The 19203-nt window shown below is 36.7% G+C and overlaps 2 protein-coding genes across 2 annotated transcripts; one reads left to right on the top strand and one right to left on the bottom strand.

Moving 5' to 3' along the window:
- Positions 1-5192: 5192 nt before the first annotated feature.
- Positions 5193-12307, top strand: steap3 (STEAP family member 3, metalloreductase). The gene is made up of 5 exons (XM_055215148.2): positions 5193-5332; positions 8959-9457; positions 9531-10058; positions 10183-10347; positions 11357-12307. Exons 2-5 carry the CDS (start codon positions 8966-8968, stop codon positions 11636-11638), a joined length of 1467 nt encoding a protein of 488 aa, XP_055071123.2. The 5' UTR covers positions 5193-5332; positions 8959-8965; the 3' UTR covers positions 11639-12307.
- Positions 12308-12482: 175 nt separating this feature from the next.
- Positions 12483-19038, bottom strand: c17h2orf76 (chromosome 17 C2orf76 homolog). The gene is made up of 5 exons (XM_055215149.2): positions 18683-19038; positions 17842-17892; positions 17185-17222; positions 12980-13061; positions 12483-12763 (listed from the first exon to the last, which is right to left on the bottom strand). The coding sequence occupies exons 1-5, from the start codon at positions 18810-18812 to the stop codon at positions 12687-12689; spliced, it is 378 nt and encodes a 125-aa protein (XP_055071124.1). The 5' UTR covers positions 18813-19038; the 3' UTR covers positions 12483-12686.
- Positions 19039-19203: the final 165 nt, after the last annotated feature.

Raw genomic sequence — 19203 nt, 5'->3', positions numbered from 1 at the left:
TTTGGATTTTAATTTCATTACTGTCTGTGCCTAGCCATCTCTGTGGCCTCATCCGAGCGCACTTTCTCCCCTTGCATCTTTTGAAGACATGGGTACACAGCACCATGACCCAGAAAAGACTCACACACCTTTCGTTGATGCATGCCCACACAGAAGTTCTGAACTCCCTGGACATTCGTCCCCTCATGAGAGACTTTGGACTCTATTATACAACCAGCGCAATGCGCGACGCGAGTGTCTTTTGCTAGAGTAAAGAGCGGGTTGATAATATGCGCATAGAGTATTACTGGGCGGACAAAGTGGGCTTGCTTATCACATACATGGATGCACACCAGCATGGACATGAATGACGACATGAATGATGACCGATTATGAGACGTTAGAAGGCGTAAAGAGCTGCTTCATCTGCAGCTACCCTGGTAAGTAAATAAATGCTTTGCTTTAAACAAATGCATCTATTTTTAAATGTTTTTTTAAATGCTACCCCACGAATTTATTGTAAATAATGACTCTGTACCTGTGGGTATGGTGAGATGAGAAAATCTTTTAAGTAATATGCTTTTCAAAAAAAAAAAAAAGCATGCCGCTGTCCGAGTGCTGAAAGGTCTCCACACGTTTGTAAATTCTTTTTCTCTTTTTTGTAACAAATAAAGTATTTTTTTGAGTACAAACCTTATATTAAGCCTAATATATTCTAAAAATGTGATTATATACCATGTATTTCTTTAAAAAAGTATACAATATCAGAGAATATTGAGAGTGAGAATATTTTACCACTGTTAATCGACGTGTGATCCTAACTTAAAAACGAAAGTAAAATATGTTCGTCCGCATGTTCATTGAAAATTGTGAAGTTTAATTAATATTATATGAATGTAAATATGTTGTATGTATATCTGAAGTTGTAATGAAATTCCCCCTGGGATTATTACAATTATTTCTGCTTCTGATTAATAGCGTATATATTTATTTGAGAACTGATGATGTCTGTGTGTTTTAGACCCTGGCTGTGTGCACTGAAGTGTATATGACAATAAAGTAGTGAAACTCAATGTATTTTTTTTTTTAATTCACAGCACCCCCTGTTCAAAATAAACGGCCCTTATGGGTACCGTCAACTGTGTGCTTACCATCATTTATCAAAATAACGACTTCAGCGTTCATCATTTATCACGATACTTCCAAAATATATGCCTTCCTACTATGGAAGTCAATGGCGACAATCAGCTGTGTGTGAAGATGAAAAAATTATGACAGAATTTTCATTTTTGGGTGAACTATCCTTTATGCTTTAGACAGCACACAAACACAAGAGCTATATGGGCTATTGCTCAAAATGTGTTATATTATTTAATTATTAATTGTTTTCTATTACTGATCATTTACTTGAACAAATTAAAAATATGTATTAAAGAAAAAAAAAACACTTAAGGAAAACATGATCTGGGCTGCGTTTCCCGATAACGTTGTCTCTTAGCGCGCTACGAAGACTAAACTACAGGTATATCTTTTCTAGGCGTGTTTCTCGAACTGTACCTAGCGGGTTTCTTAAGGTATTCCTTCTTACGTACGACGTTACCAGGTGCTGTCCATGGCGATGGTGCTGAATAGGTTGATATCGATTGCTCGACAATCAATTGTTCACTCTATGTAATAGGTTTCGCTGCGTTATGAGATAGCGGTGTTCTTTATTAAATAAACATTTCAGAAATAGTTCAAGTTAAATTTATTAGGAATATCTTGTAAAAATATTTCAAATTGCAAACAACTAAATTCAACCTTTTATTTTATATCAAACCCGTGCAAAACCCGCAATTCATTTCCAAACGTATCATGCATAAACTGATTAAAGGATAATTTATACTAGGGGTTCCCAATAAGTGCGTTGCACAGGGGAATAAGGTGGGTCGTGAAAGTCACCTGCTTGGATGTGCATTAAAATATATAAAAACAACCTGTCTTTCATTAGTTCACACGTTTATTGTGCTTGGACACTGCATGCGCAAGCTGCGTGGTTACAATGCGGATTTCTGGAGCCGCGCCTGTTAAATATAACATAAAAATATATATTATGATTGCATTAGATTTTAGCTTTGATTAGTTTTAATGTGGAAATTTTGTTGACCTTAGGAGACAATACAAGCAGTAATCAAGTGCTGGTCAACATCTCTAAATAAGCTTGGTCCCATTTTTTTATCAGTTTTACTGGTAGACAACTGTAGAATTTGTTGGGTATAATATGTCCCCCTGTCCCCCTCACCGCCTACGCCACTGCTAAGGTTGTATCTCTCACTTACCTCTCATGAGGTTATACATGTTCAGGTAGTTTGTTCCCGAGTCAAACATGGCATACCAGCTGCGAGACACAGACCGGCCCTGTGCAGGGATTCAAAGAGAAAAAAATGATTTCCTGTATTTAATTATTATAAATATTAACATAGAGTGTGTGTCCACTTTTGAAAGGATATAGTAAGTTTCTAACCTGAACATCACACGCATCAGGGTGTGTACTGCTGAGGTTAAATGTGATGTCATCCACAAATCTCATCACAGGTGTGGTGTGTGTGGCAGTGATGTCTTCTGCATTTACTGATATCAGCTAATGAGACGAAACAAACTATAATTACAACCGTGAACTACATACAGTACACCTCACAATAATACTCTCTGACCAAAGGATCATGCACTTATCACAGAGGTGACAATTACCATGACAGGTGGTAAGAAATACATAACGAAAATATAATTAAGAACAGCAAGAAAATGACAGAGGAAACCAAGAGTAACTCAGAATATGCTCATGTTCAAGATGAGTCAGTGCAGTGTCTGTGTCTTAAGACCTGGTAAAAATTTTGTATAAACAGATAATCCTACTCGGGTGTCATTTTTTTGAGCCGCTATTATTTTGGGTGCATACCCAATTTAGGGTCTGGATCCTTCTAATGATGCAGTATTTAAAGGCAGCAGCATCAGAAGTCCACGAAGCATTTCCACTTGCTGTTCCCGCCAACCCCGCTTATCAGCGGAATACTACAGCTAAGACCTTTCATACCTTTAAAAATAAATATGGAGCCAGATTTGTATTTTTATTTTAGAAAATATGACATATTGATGAGATTAAACTACTCAACAATATGTAAAATTTACCAACCTTAGAAATAAATATATATAGAAATGCATGTGAAGGAGCTTTTGAATTGGGACAGCCTTTGCCAAGGCCCGGTGACCATTAGCATTTAAATATGGCCTTTTAGGTGGCAGCCCCTGAATTAGGATGCACCCACTGAATGACTACTGAGGCGCAGGTGCATAAAACTGCAGCACTCACAGAATAAAGACATCTTTGACTCTTCCCGGGACATGATGCTGTTGACCACTCCTTTATCTGGTTTACCAAAAGGGAGGAGACGTCAAAACAGGGAATACCGATTTTCCTGTTTTAAAAGACAAACATATGCATACATTCAAACATGTAATTTTAGATTTTGCATGCGGATGTTAAACCCCATATGGCAAGAAAATGCATTTATTTGGCCAAAAATATGTTTTAAATAAATGCTAAATACATTTTGTAGAAAGTAAAGCTTTTGAAAATATGTTGAATTTTAATCTTTAAATATTAACACATATTTTAAAATGTATTTCAGGGGCAACAAATACTTTTCTAATTTTTATTTCTCCTGCCCAAAAATAAAAGACTGTATGAAATGTATAAGTATGTATAACATATAAAATAATAAGTTTTTTTTTTTTTTGCAGTTGAAAATATATTTAATTTGAATATTTTCAAACCGGTTATTTTAACAGGTTTGTAACAAACAAAGTTTTATGTCCAACATGAATATAAATGCCTTAAACATATTTCAAAATATACCAAAAATATATTGGTAAAAATAAATTTTTGTTAACATATTTCAAAATATATTCCAGTACATATATTTTTTGGCCTTTTTTGATATTTTTTTATTTGAAAATATATTATGCTAGTAATATGTATCAATAATGCATTTATTGAGGTTAAAAACTGCATTATGACTCATAATAAGTAACTCACAGCATGGCTATTTTAGATTACATCTTCATGATCTCCTAACATTTGGATTAGGAAAACTATATCCTATGCTTTCACTTTACTTAAAGTCATGAATAATGCATTTATAGCGGTTAATAACTGTATTATGATTCATAATAAGTAACTTATTAATCAATTACAAATCAATATAAATCAAAACAGTTATTTGGAAAGTTGTAACTATAATATAATGACATTTTAGCAATGCAGGCTGCATTTTTATAAATACCCTCATGGAAGTATACGCCTGAGTAGTTATTACTTATAAATCAGTGTATAGTGGATTATGAGCATGCGCATTGAAATGCAAATGCTTCACTTATAAGTAATAATAAAAATATTATAAATGTAACTATACTGTTCTTATAATGGGTTATACGGGTTGTTGTGTCTTTCTAAATATATTTATAGAATAGTAATAACTTCCTATAAATAATTATAAAAAGGGTTATAATTCATTATAAGGGGATCATAGAAAGTGTTACCATACTGTATTTGCCGTATGGGACATATTGATGATTACCGTCCATGCATGTTATGATTATTATTTACATACCACTCAACTGAACACTGTGCGTGTAGTGGACCGGCCGCGAGAGCGCACAGTACCCCGACACCGACGATCAGCAGCCCACATGTGGATATACAGAGCTTCACAGCCCGCTCAGACCGGCGGGAAACCTCGCCTTCTTTTAACAAATCAATGGATTCCGCGCTCATGCCCACGTCTTATCGACGCTCTACAGATGTTTCGGGGTGTGCTGAAATAACAGACTGTTTACACAACTCATGCGACACACTGCAGTATATTCCTCTTGGGAGGCCTACACTACGCGTACCTTTCCTCATGTTTTACGCATTATATTACGATCTAATCCCATTCAAGGATATCTTCTCTTGTCAGGTGTTCGCACAGGATTCGCACTTGGGTTTAACAACACCACGGAGAAGAAGCGCGACAAAACGCAACGCAGGGTTCAGAGGACGCGTTTCGGGGCATCGTTTACGTGCGAGAGGACGTAACAGCCAAAGACGTGCGTCTGACGCATGTGTGTACCTGTACACCGCGTGTGGGCGCAGGATAGTTTGCCTGACCCTTTCATTCTGAGAAAGCGATTGAGAGAAAAGGAAGGAACAGCCCTTGCATGATAAAAACACGAGCACACGCTCATATCTCCTGTGCACGAGCACGCGCTCATATCTCAAGCGCACAAACGGAGACGCGCCAGTCCAAGAGTCTGAGAAAATTATATGAAAGCGGTGAGTACGTGTTAAAAATCATCGTGACGTTTCTGACATAAAGTTAATTAACGATGTTACGGCATGTAAACGGTAATCGTAATGTGTTGTTTTGATTAAACAATTGACCTGTATTATTAAGCGCTTTCCATTTGGGAAGAAACGAAACTTAGAAAGAAGGACAGTTAGTTATGATCAGTATAATAACAACAGTAATAATAGTCTAAAACTTTTGTGTTTCTTTCTATTTAAGTCTTCGATGCATTCTTATTTATGTTAAATGAGAAAACTCTTTTTGTGTGATTTTGTTTAACGTTTTACAGTGTTTTCAGCAGTGTGTTAAGAATGATTGATTTAAATGGATATTTTAAATCCTTGTCATGTGAACTGAGCCGATCCTGGGGGCCCTAAGCAAGTTTGTGAGGGGCGCTGACGCGCGTTCATAAAAATATTCAGTGTCTCTGCTTAAATGTAAACAAAATGTTAACTAAAAAACACATTCTATTATCCTTTCGCTGTTCATTTTTATCATATGGGCATTACTTTAACACTCTTCAGAATACTTCCTAATTATAACATTAAAATGTGTTTCGTGAAAAGCCAAGGGTTTAGAAAGTACTGTGTTTAGAAAACAAGGTACTGCCAAATATATTCTTTAAGAAATTAAGAACATCAAGGAAACAAATTGAAAATTGTGAATAAAATAAAACCAAAATAGCTGTCAGAAAAACTTTAACAAACAACTCAAAAGAGTTTCCAAATTGCAAAAATTAAGGCATTATTAATATAATTACAATTATAATTTAGTTCAGTGATTTACATACCACTATACATTAGTTATTCTCTAAATATTCAAACTTTAGATGTAGCTAATATGTATTGTTTTAAAATGCTGACATGTGTCAGGGTCACACAGCAGCTTGCATGAATGAATGAATGTGTTTATTTCTTTAAAACACTTATGAAAGATTTTGATTATTGATTGTTTCTAGCAAAACACACTGGACTATATTGAATGTGGAATGGAGTGTTTGTAATAAATCCATTGCATGGTTAGTCAAGACTAAATAGGAATTTAAAACATTCATGTTTTAAAAGGAGTCATTCATACACTCTAAAAATGGCTGGGTTAATTTTGACCCATAATGGGTAAATATTGGACAGAACGCACTGCTGGGTTAAAATTGACCCAATGCTGGGTTGTTTTAACCCAACTGCTGGGTTATTATACCCCATGGTTGCATAACAACAACAACATCCCAGCATTGGGTCATTTTTAACACAGAATGTGTTCTGTGCAATATTTAGCCATTATGGGTCAAAAATAACCCAGACATTTTTAGAGTGTATATTTACTTCACCCTCTTGGCGCTTTTTGTCTTTTCTGCTCCAGACAGATAGCTTTAAATCATATCTATACATCAAGACGCATGTCGATAGGCGTACTCAACTGTATGTGAAGCTGCACATACGAAATGACAAATGAAATTAAAGTATCGTCTTGCGGCACAGTGATGTCACACAGGATCGGTTCTGCATGTAAACCGTATGCAATCATACAAAGCTTGAGACATTTTGACAATGTCTTGGAACAGGGCACCAAATTGAAATTAAATTTTTTTCTGTCCATCCTCAAGACCAGTGGTTCTCAAACTGGGGGCCGTTAGGGGGTGTCAGATGGGCCCATTTTATAAAATGCATTAATTTTATTTAATTTATTACATTATTATGAATTCTGTGTAATTAAAACTCTGAAAAATAAGGCTACTAACCAATAGCACTACGTTGTATAATTGTATATTTTTTGTTTAATTAAAATATTAAAGGAACAGTATGTAAGAAATTTATATCAATTAATCATAAAATGGCCCTGATATGTCACTAGACATTAAGAGATCTTTTTTATTTCAAATACTTATATTACTGACAACAGTGGTCTGGCCAGGATATTGTCATTTAAAAAGTGGAGTTGCAGCCCTCAACTGATGTTTATGTTGTCATGTGTATTGGCCACCAGTTATGTGATTGCAGTACCAGTTTTAGCCACAAGTTTTGTGATTGCAATACCAGTTTTGGCCACAATCCTACATACTGTTCCTTTAAGTTTTAGAATGTTTTATGTCATAATATTTCTTTGGGGGCCGGAACCACTGCTCTTTTCCACTAATTCCTGAGGCCTAACCTTAGGCTTAAAGGAATAGTCTACTCATTTTCAATATTAAAATATGTTATTACCTTAACTAAGAATTGTTGATACATCCCTCTATAATCTGTGTGCGTGCACGTAAGCGCTGGAGCGCGCTGCGACGCTTCGATAGCATTTAGCTTAGCCCCATTCATTCAATGGTACCATTTAGAGATAAAGTTAGAAGTGAACAAACACATCAACGTTTTTCCTATTTAAGACGAGTAGTTATACGAGCAAGTTTGGTGGTACAAAATAAAACGTAGCGCTTTTCTAAGCGGATTTAAAAGAGGAACTATATTTTATGGCGTAATAGCACTTTTGGGAGTACTTCGACTCGCCTGAAAAGTCCGCTCCCCTTCTCCCTCTCATAATGGGAGAGGAAGGGTGTTACAGCGCCGAGTCGAAGTACTCCCAAAAGTGCTACTACGCCATAAAATATAGTTCCTCTTTTAAATCCGCTTAGAAAAGCGCTACGCTTTATTTTGTACCACCAAACTTGCTTGTATAACTACTCGTCTTAAATAGAAAAAACGTTGATGTGTTTGGTCACTTCTAACTTTATCTCTAAATGGTACCATTGAATGAATGGGCTAAGCTAAATGCTATCAAAGCGTCGCAGCGCGCTCCAGCGCTTACGTGCACGCACACAGATGATAGAGGGATGTATCAACAATTCTTAGTTAAGGTAATAACATATTTTAATATTGAAAATGAGTAGACTATTCCTTTAACCTAAGTTATCTTGAGCCAAGGCCGGGAAACACCCTGGACAGGTGGTCACAGTTAACAAAACACATAGCTACCATAGAGTTGAGTGATTTATCTTCTATATATTCAAAAATACAATTTAATGTGTAACAAGGTTGGACAAAATTAACTTCAATATCTCTTAGTTTAGGTTAGCTAGTTTGGCACCTGATGGTTTTGTTGCTTGATTTTTTTCTCCAATTATTTTGGTAACAAGGCTAAATGATTTAAAGGGAGAGTTCACCCAAAAATGAAAATATGCATACAGTTAATGGTACCCATTGGCTTCTATAGTATGATAAACAAATACTATGGAGTCAATGGTTATTGTCAGCTGCATGCTTACCATCATTAATCAAAATATCTAAGGTAAAAAAAACGGCACAGGTTTAAAACAACATTAGGGAGAATAAATGATGACAGAATTTTCTCTTTTTTTTGTGAACTACTTTTTAACAAACCTTTGTTAAAACGTGCACATAGCAAAATATTATGTACGTATGAAACGGCATAATCTTATAATAATTATTAAATATTCTGTCATATAAAAATGTCTCTGGGGTGAGTTTAAATAAGTCTTACTTCTACCCACTCCTTTTTGAGCAATAGATGAAATTATGATGAATGAACTGGTTGTATATATTCATCTAAATGCTTCCTTATTGCCTTTGTTATGTGTCTTTATATATATGTGTCTTTTGTTTCTTCTCAGGGCCATTATGGCAGACGACATGACAGCTCCTCTGCTCTCAGACTCTGAAGTGTCCGCCAATGCCCTGCCTGCATGTCCCTTCAGGCCGACAGTGGTCATCCTCGGCTCCGGAGACTTCTCTCGTTCTCTTGCTGTGCGTCTGGTAGGTTGCGGCGTGAGAACGGTTGTGGGGACCCGGTGTGTGAATCGCATCCCATCGGGTCTGTTTCCTGATGCTGTGGAGCTGAAGAGCCAGGAGGAGGCACTGGCAGCATCACAAGTGGAATGTGTGGTGTTTATGGCTTTGTTCCCTGAGCACTACTCTTCCCTGGTGAGGCTACAGTCCGCACTGGTTGGAAAAGTGCTAGTGGATGTTAGTAACGCGGCGGAGATCAATTTCCGTGGAGCATCCAATGCGGAGCGATTAGCTGAGCTGTTTCCACACAGTCTGGTGGTGAAAGGTTTTAACACGGTCTCAGCCTGGGACCTGCAGACTGGGGCACATGATGGAAGCAAACAGGTCAGAGCTTCGTTATCTATTCTGTACGTGTTAACAAATAGTATAGGGGTTCGCTGACTTTTCACTGTTGCAGGTCTTGATTTGCGGCGACAACATGAAAGCAAAGAGGAAGGTTCTTCAGTTGGCACAGCACATGGGCTTTCACTCGGTGGATATGGGCGGCCTTTCGGCATCTCGAGATATTGAGGTGGCTCCGTTGCGCCTATTCCCATCTTGGAGTCGGCCGATCCTTGTCACGTTTCTTCTGTTTCTCTTCTTCTACGGTTACGGCTTCTTGCGGGGGATCCTGCTGCCGTTTCTCGCACAAGGACAACAATTTTTCTACCGCCTAGCTCTCGATTTGGTGAACGAGAGCCTGCCGGCGGTCGCCTTGGTGACCTTAGCACTCGTCTACCTGCCGGGTTTGTTTGCCGCATGGTTGCAGCTGTGGAGGGGCACCAAGTATCGGCGTTTCCCGTCATGGTTAGACAGCTGGCTCCAGTGCCGTAAGGAATTGGGTCTGCTGAGCTTCACGTGTGCGGCTTTGCACGGCATCCTCAGCATCTGCGTGCCACTTCGCAAAGTAACACAGTACAAGTTAATTAATGCTGCATACAAACAGGTGCGTGAACAAAGAAAATGTTTGGAATTAATGCTCTTAAAAGCTATTTCTGCTAATAGTATACCAATATCTCACATTACTCCAAAAAAGGCTTGACAAGTATAATGTCTGTTGTGTGTGCCAGGTTAAGGCTGGTGCAGAGGAACCCTGGGATGAGGTGGGAGTTTGGCGTTCTGATCTTTACCTCTCTTGTGGAGTGTTGGGTCTAGGTGTCCTCTCTTTACTGGCCATCACATCCCTTCCCTCAGTAGGCAACAGCCTCAACTGGAGAGAGTTTACCTTTGTCCAGGTAAGACTGTACGCATCATAGTCTATAGCTTGCTTGATTATTAAATAACCTTGATTAATTACCATGGTTGGTGAACCTTGCACATACTCTACCTGTGTAAACTCAATGTAGTCTTTGAAAGTGTGAGCTAGATCTCAAATTGGTCAATTTAAAGATTTTTACTTCATTATAAAAAAGGTGGTGTCATTGTGGTGAGGATTTTGGGAAATCAGTTTGGTTTTAGATGTTTTGGGTTGAGGTCACACAAAATTTAAAGGTGCCATAGAATGTAAAACTGTATTTATCTAGACAGATAAATAATAAGAGTTCTGTACATTGTAATGAAATATCGTGAGTCTAAAAGTCGATCATTCCTCCACCTTATGTAATCCTTGTGCATGCAAAAGACAGCTGGAAAACAGGCCAATTTCACCAGACGAGATGTATGCCCCCAACATTAAATTACACAATAAATTAAGTACAATGTTGTTACAATGCTAAAAACAACGTTGACTGCTGAGTTAGCGCTATATGATAGTTAATGCTATATGCTAACGTTTAGGCTGAAGTTCTACTATTGACTTTACAGTAACGTTTTGCAGATCCATACTGAAAAACACAAACTTATCACTCAGAAACGTCCATTAACAATCTCCAAATTCTGTATTTTCATCTGATACAGGCTCAAACATATATGGTCAGTTTACACACACAGAGCTACTGAAGGAGCTGTTCTGAGAAACAGCCAATCAGAGCAGAGCTCAACATTATTATTCATGACCCTTTCAAATAAGGTAATAATAGACCATTTCATTCTAAAGGCAAATCCTAGGGATGTAAATGGACATGTAAAACCGTCTCTTTTACACTTTATAAAGCCACATGCCTTCTATGTAGATATCACAGAACAATTTAACAGATTTGAATGCATTCTTTGGCACCTTTAACTCGTGTCAGCAGACCGTGTGATCAACATATTTACTGTATAATGCCAAAACTTTGAGTAAAGTTCTCTCCTTTTCTTCTGCAGTCTGGTTTGGGTTACGCTGCACTGATGCTGGCCATCATGCACACGCTCTTTTTAGGCTGGGATTTTGCCTTTCACATTGAGGCCTATTCGTTCTACATGCCACCAAGTTATCTAATAGCTGTAGCTCTGCCCTGCACTGTTCTGGTTTGCCGTTGTTTCCTGCTACTCCCCTGCATCTCCAACAGACTGGCACGAATCCGCCACGGATGGGAGAGCAGAAAAAGCTGTCCAGTTTTACAGCATCACCAAGTGGTGGCTAATGGAACGTCACAGGACGTCTGAGCGTATCATCCGATCCAAAACTGACAAGTGTGTCTTTATAACGCTCCAAACCTGTATACCCTTTTTTTGCCAGGGAAAGCACAGAATACTTTTAAAACCATTTTTTAAAAGTTGAAACGTTAATGACTGATGTCTATGAGATCCACATTTGGAAACACACAGACCAGAGCTTTGGTCACGTTTACAGAATCTCAGGATTACAAATGTGCTCTTAATGTCCATGTTTTACATTTATGATGCAAAGGCCTTAAAAATACATCAGTGTTTTTATAACATGTTCACACTAATATGAATTTACCTGTGGACAGACTGACAGAAATCTGATCACAGCTTCCATGCAGTACCAGGAGACTCACTAACTTCTAACTCGACTTCACTTTGCAGTAAAAATCTGTAATTTGTGGCTTATGTTATTATCACATCCCAGTTATCTCAAATCATCTTCCTCTTGGCCATTTACTGTGTTAACACTGCAAAAACACTTTGTCCACCCACATGTAATGGAAGTTATATTGTTATACCATTATGGTCAATGTTTTACAGTATGTTGGGATTGCTGTGATAAGTTTATTAAATGTTTCACTTCATCAGTCTGAACGACTGACAGCAGGTATTTTGGACTGTTTATAGAAAATATGCTTTGAATTATACAATTTTCAATGGATTAAATGTTTGTTGTTTGATCGCATAATTCAAACATGACTTTATTGAACAAAATCAGCAATGAAAACACCAAATAAGATCAACTTACAAGGTGTCAAGGTAAGATATTAAATCGGAAAACATTACACAATTCATATTCAACACATAATTTAGCTTTTAAAAGAATTGAAAAGAATGAACATTTGTTCCAAAACAAATAATTTATTCCATGACAACATAGAAACTTGTGCCTTCAGGACTTACCAAAGCTACATAAACTATGCTGAAATGTTTATAATAAGATTACATTATAAAACTCAAGTTATAAAAGAACTTAAAATAGAGATTTCAATCCAGACAGAAAATAAATACTCCCAAAAACTCTTGTGCCGTATCATGACCATTTTCACCACGCCATCTGGGGATTGGCCTTAAACGTTTCATAGTCCGACATTTTGAACAAGGCCAGTTCTGTCTCATTGGCTGTACCAAAAAGAAAAGTGTTAAAACAGATTTTACCCAAAGAGAAACTACATACAAAACGAGTGGTTTCCCAGTCGTGGATAGATTCAATGTTCATTTTTGTTTCTTAAAAACCTTGAACATTAATTTCCAGTGCAGTTTTAATGATCTCCGACCAACAAAACAAAATCTGTATGTTTGTATTGTATATATATTGTAAATATTTCTTTTACATACCGACACCACATGCTCGTAACCTGCAGTCACCAGAGAGAATCAATTTTTCATCATCCTCCAAACTCATCACAAGCTCATTTGCCTGAAATTACAACAACATATTATACTTAATTATTATTTCTATTTTCTTACATGTTTAAAGTGCTCTTCATAAGCATTATATTGATTCACATTCTTTATGTTATTACAGATAAAATAATTAAACCTGAATAACTTAAAGGGACACTCCTTAAATAGGCTGTAATTAAAAGAGGCTTCCTTGAATATCTTTATGGAAAGCTTCATGAAGATTGTTGATAGGCATGCCCCTATGAGAAAGTGTATTGTAAAAGCGAGTCTCGTAAAGGAAACAGATGAAGCCAAATCTATATTAGTAAATACTGGATTGGTGGAGGATAGATTAAAGTACTGTCAAATCAGGTTACAAAACTAAATATATTGATGAAAAAGGAATATTACATGCAGAGAATAAATGCGATAAAGCAAGATGGTAAAGAACTCTGGAAAACCCTTAATGAAATGGGGATACGGACAACTGGAGGGACTTTCTTTGTGGAATCAGAAGATACGTTTTTTGACCAGACCAGCTGATATAGCAAATTATTTAAATGATTTCTTCATAAATAAATTCCATGCACTAAAGCAGAATATGGACAATACTGATTCTGATTATCTAAAGATCATAAAGAATAATGTGATGTTAGATAAGAGTTGCATGTTCAAGTTTAATAGTGTCACGGAGGAAGGAAGTTGTTGAAGTGCCTGCCCGAACAAAGCGGGTACTGACATGCTGGACAATAAAGTACTTGGTCTGGCAGCTGACTATGTTTGCGGTCTGTTATGTAAAATATTAAATGAATGATTAATGAAGGGTGTTTTTCATCTGGACAGAAGGTAAGATTATTCCCTTATCTAAAGATGGCAGACTAGCATTCACTGGGAAAAACAGTAGACCCATTACTATTCTCCCAGTTCTTAGTAAACTAATGCAGAGAATAGTTCACTCACAAATACAGGAATACTTTAAATGTAATGGTTTGAACATAGATTTCCAACATGCTTATAGACATAACCATTCAACTTGTTCAGTCCTCCTCACAGTATTGTATTATTATTTAAAGATGATTGGTGCAGTATTACTTGATTTTAGTGCGGCATTTGATGTCATAGATCACAATCTACTCATAAGTAAACTAGAATGCTATGGATTTAGTCCAACTGCCATTCAATTTATGAAGAGTTATCTCACAAGTAGGACGCAAAGGGTTTATTACACTGGCAGCTGGTGTCATTCCAAGGTCTTGGATTGTGAGTAGGGCTGTGACGGATCACAAAACTTACGGTTCAGATCACATTATGGTTTTTGACGCACGGATCGGATCGTTTTTCGGATCAGCAAAAAAAAAGGGTGGGAAAAATCTCATAACAAATAAAGAAATTACAAACATTTATAAAAAAGAACAAAGTTGCACATTAAGTAAGGTCTAAAATTAGCATTAGGTTTAGAAATCGAATTAAATGAATAATAACACTCTCTTTATTGTACAAATGTATAATATTACTTAGAGCCACAGAAGTGATTTTCTCTTTGTCTTGGGTTGTTTGATTAACATTAATGACACAGACTTAAGTAGGTTAATTGAGGTTACTGTCCCTTTAAGACCAAATAACCACAGACTTAAAAGAATCTTTTTTCCATATTAAACTATGTTATTACCTTAACTAAGAAGAGTTGATACATCCCTCTATCATCTTAGTGCGTGCACATAAGCGCTGTGGCGTGCGGCGACACTTTGATAGCATTTAGCTTAGCCCCATTCATTCAATGGTACCAAACAGAGATAAAGTTAGAAGTGACCAAACACATCAACATTTTTCCTATTTAAGACGAGTAGTTATACGAGCAAGTATGGTGGCACAAAATAGAATGTAGCACTTTTCTAAGCGGATTTAAAAGGGTAACTATATTGTATGGCGGAATAGCACTTTGGGGAGTACTTCGACTTGGCGCAGTAACACTCTCCCTCTCATTATAAGATGGAGAAGGAGAGCGGATTTTTCAGGCAAGTCGAAGTACTCCCAAAAGTGCTATTCCGCCATACAATATAGTTCCTCTTTTAGAAAATCGCTACGTTTTATTTTGTGCCACCATACTTGCTCATATCTGACTGGAGCTGGACCGGACACATTTAACCGCATGTGCGTACAGAAATCTGCTCACTTAACGCCTTTTTGCGGTTACATTGTTTTAAATCACCTGAATGTTAACATTTGCAAGCCTTTGAAACATGTGCAAATTATAAACTTTCCCTATTTAAATTTGCATATTAATCCATCGCATGTGAGCCGAACCGTGGGTTATGATCCGTACGGATCACGGATCAACTGCGATCCGTCACAGCACTAACTGCAGGGTCCCGCAAGGGAGCTGCCTGGGACCACTTTTATATGCCAATTTTTCAAACACACAATAATAGATAGTCAGCTTAAATGGGCAGAACATATTGATATCATAGTGAAGAAGATGGGTTGTGGTACTGCAATGGTGAGGAAATGTCTTTCTAATGTCCCTACACACATTGTGGGACAGGTGGCTAAATCTTTAATTTTATGTCACCTGGATTATTGTGCCCCTGTATGGTCACCTACATCTAAATGTCAACTAAAGAAATTACAAACGGCCCAAAACAGAGCTGCCAAGTTGGTATTACATTAGGTACGTTTACATGCACAAAATGTTGTCAATCCGACTGAATTGAATAGGATTGAAGGTTACGACGATACAGTTTACATGCACCCTAAACATGGCAATCAGATTTAAATGTTCGTTTACATGTACATTATATAGAATCCGAACTAAACGTCTGCGCAAGCGCACAGCCAGGGTTGCCAGATTCACAATCAGAACAATGCCAAATGGAAATTCAAAACTATCCCAAAAGAATCTCAATGGCTATTCACAGGACAAATACCAATAACTAATGAACGAAATCCTTTCATATTTAACACGCAGGAAAAAAACTGCTTAAAACAGTTTAACAGTAGCCAAAATCTAAACTCGAAAAAATGCAGAGGACTTGGCAACGCTACGCTGCGGACAGCATCTCTCGTTGCGTTGGGGCTTTATCTCAAAACTGAGTTGGAGAAAAATTTTCTTATGGAGTTTTCAGATATAGGTGATAAAAAAACAATTTTCCAAAGGCGCAACGCTATTTTATTCCTAATGTTTTAAAAGTACACAAAAACGCTGCAGAGTGTACATTAACTTTAGCTTATTAATGTGTGATGCTATTGCCTTGCTATTGTGTGTTTCTTTGACGAGAATCATGTGATATAAGAGGTAAATATAATATGTGAACTTGAGCACAAATGTTCTGCGCATGTGCACAAGGTATTTTTGTATCCGATTGAGAAAATATACGATTCACACGTTTACATGCATACTTTTCTCCTGCTGATCGGATCACAGTTCGGAGTACACCACCCCCCTTAATACAATGCAAATTTGCATCCGATCATCCTCAATCGTATTGATTAAGGTTTTTACGTGAAGGCTTTTCAATACGATTGAGCCATCAATACGATTACAAACAGATTATTTGGTTGCATTTAAACGTACCTAGTGTTCCATAAGAACAAACACTATAAGTATGCACCATTGAACCTTGTGGTTAACGGTGGAGAAAAGGCTGGTTTTCAATACAATTAAATTTTTGTATTTTCTTCTCAACCAGTGTTCTTATATAACCAAATTGTTAGGTATGATCAGTTTCATTCTTATTTGACTAGGTCAGGTGATGATGGCCAGCTGATATTACCACATCCAAATTCAAATGCTTTAAAGAGAACAGTTATTTATAATGCCATTAATCATTGGAATAATTGTCCATTGAATATATGTAAAATGAATGGCAAAGTCTCTTTCAGATACCATCTGAGAATGTACTATTTAAAATTGTGAGTAGGGAATGTATGAATGTAATAATGAAATAATTTATTTTGAATAATTTTGATGATGGTTTTAATGATGTCTACAATGGATTCCAAAACGGTACAAATCGAATATTTAACTCTAGGGGTGCTGAAAAATGAGTATATTTTCAAAAAAGGGGAGTGTCCCTTTAAAGTACAACATTTGTGTTGTGTAATAATTATTAAATGTACCTGACTATCTTACATCTTACTGTTAGTTTATACAATGTTACCTTTGCTCCATGTGCCTGATGGATGATTTTCATTGTGTCTGTAACAAAACATCAACAGAAGGTCACAACTGGAGCTGGTAAACAAACATATGTTTCTTTAAAGGGTCAGTAAGTGCCTACCCAGTCTCAGAGTATAAATAGCATGAAGTGTGAAAATCGTGCAAATACATACGCCAAATTCCAATTTACCGTGCATATGATACGCCAGTCCTTCCCATTCACCTAAACGGCGCATCTTTTTTATTGGTTTCTCAATTTTTTTTCTGTTTTTTAAACCATTTTCGCTTGGGTTTAGGGTTAGATTTTAGATTTGCTTAATGAGGTTACTTAATATACAGGTTTCTCCATGTTTTTGTCTATTTTTAAGCCATGGTCGCTTGGAGTTTGGGTTAGAATTGGGGTTTGGCTTATGATGTCATTTTTATGTAATAAAAAGTTGTTCTAACCCTAAACCCAAGCGACAATGGTAAAAAATAGCAAATAAATTGAGGAACCAATAAATAAAACTACAAAAAAAGATGAGCCGTTTAAGTGAATGGGAAGGACTGGCGTATCATATGAACGCCAAATTCCAAAACGTATTGCAAGATTTTCACACTTCGTGCTATTTATTTATACGCAACTCCGTAAGACTGGGTTGGTAAAGTGCATACTTACCATAGTCAAACTTTTTAAAAGGTGGAGGCAAACCAGCTCTTGTCAAAGCATCTTCAGAAAGAAAAGAGGTTTTGGTTATTGATCACTGTGTGTACTATTAAGCAGAGATTTGGCAATCATGAACAGTGTTGGGTGTAATGGATTACTACTGTAAGTTATTAATTTATGTAACTGAATTACTCTCCTCCTGAAAAGTAAAACGATTGAACACCTTTCGTTTTGAACACTTTTAAGTTAATTAATTTCAGATAACGTTACTTATGATGTTCTTTCACTACAAACGTTGTATACCAACAATTCTGTATTAAACAATATTGAATATAATTTCTAAATGTAGGTGAGCTTGGGTTTAATGAGTGAGTAACCTTACTGAAAAATCCAGCTAAGACTAGCATAAGATGGTAGCTGGTTTAAGGTGGTCCGTCCAGCCTGGGAAAGCTGGTCTTCCAGCCAAACCAGCTAATCCAGCTTGACCAGCTTAGTGCCAAAGTGACCAGAACACAGCTAAAACCAAGCTGAGAGACTAGCAAAAACCAGCTCATCATCTTATGTTGGTTTAGCTGTTTATTTCAGTAGGGAATGCATTAGATGTTCATTTTGTTGAAATTCATATAAAATATTTATGTAATGTTGTTAAAGGAAACGTTGAGCATATTTTAAGGTAATCTTTGTAGATTAAAAAAAATGTAGATTTAAAAGAGTTCGAGATTTTTAAGCAAATTCAAAAAATGCAAATAATGTAATAATTTGATGTAAACACTGAGTCATACTTTTTGCAGCCAACCCTCTTATGAATAATTTAAACTCGGGTTACAGTTAGTCTGATATAATCATATCTTACCTTGCTTCACAAATGAAATAAACTGTTCCACTGTTTGTTCTAAATCAACGCCTTTGAAAACGACTGGTTTAAAGTTACGATGCTCGAAAGATCGAATGAGGCGAACCGTCAGAACCGCCTGATCAGACATCCCGACCGCTCCAGTTAACTTCACTTCATCACATTACAAACTACACAGACATACAAAGTTTTAACTTTGTTATATTAAATGCCAACTAAGATAATGTTCACTTCGATATTTTAGCGTGATTTTGTGTTTAATAAGAAATACGCCACTATTTCCAGCATGCTTTGAGAAGCGAAATTCTAGACAGAAAAAGTCGCTACATCGATCAGGGGAAAAGAGCAACAGACGAAAGCAACAGATCTGCAGCATAATCGATCGATGTTTAACATCCACCGTGTAGAAAGAAACTAGAGATAAAGAAACAAAAAAATAAATACGTTTCTAAGGCGTTTTTATTAAAAGTTTTGGCTGTTTAAGTTAGCTAAAATGAAAGTACCAAACGAAGCTGAAACAA

The sequence above is a fragment of the Misgurnus anguillicaudatus genome, chromosome 17, assembly GCF_027580225.2.
Source record: "Misgurnus anguillicaudatus chromosome 17, ASM2758022v2, whole genome shotgun sequence".
Lineage (NCBI taxonomy): Eukaryota > Metazoa > Chordata > Actinopteri > Cypriniformes > Cobitidae > Misgurnus > Misgurnus anguillicaudatus.
The sequence above is the reverse complement of the archived record's forward strand: the minus strand, read 5'-3'. Positions and strand labels throughout refer to the sequence as shown.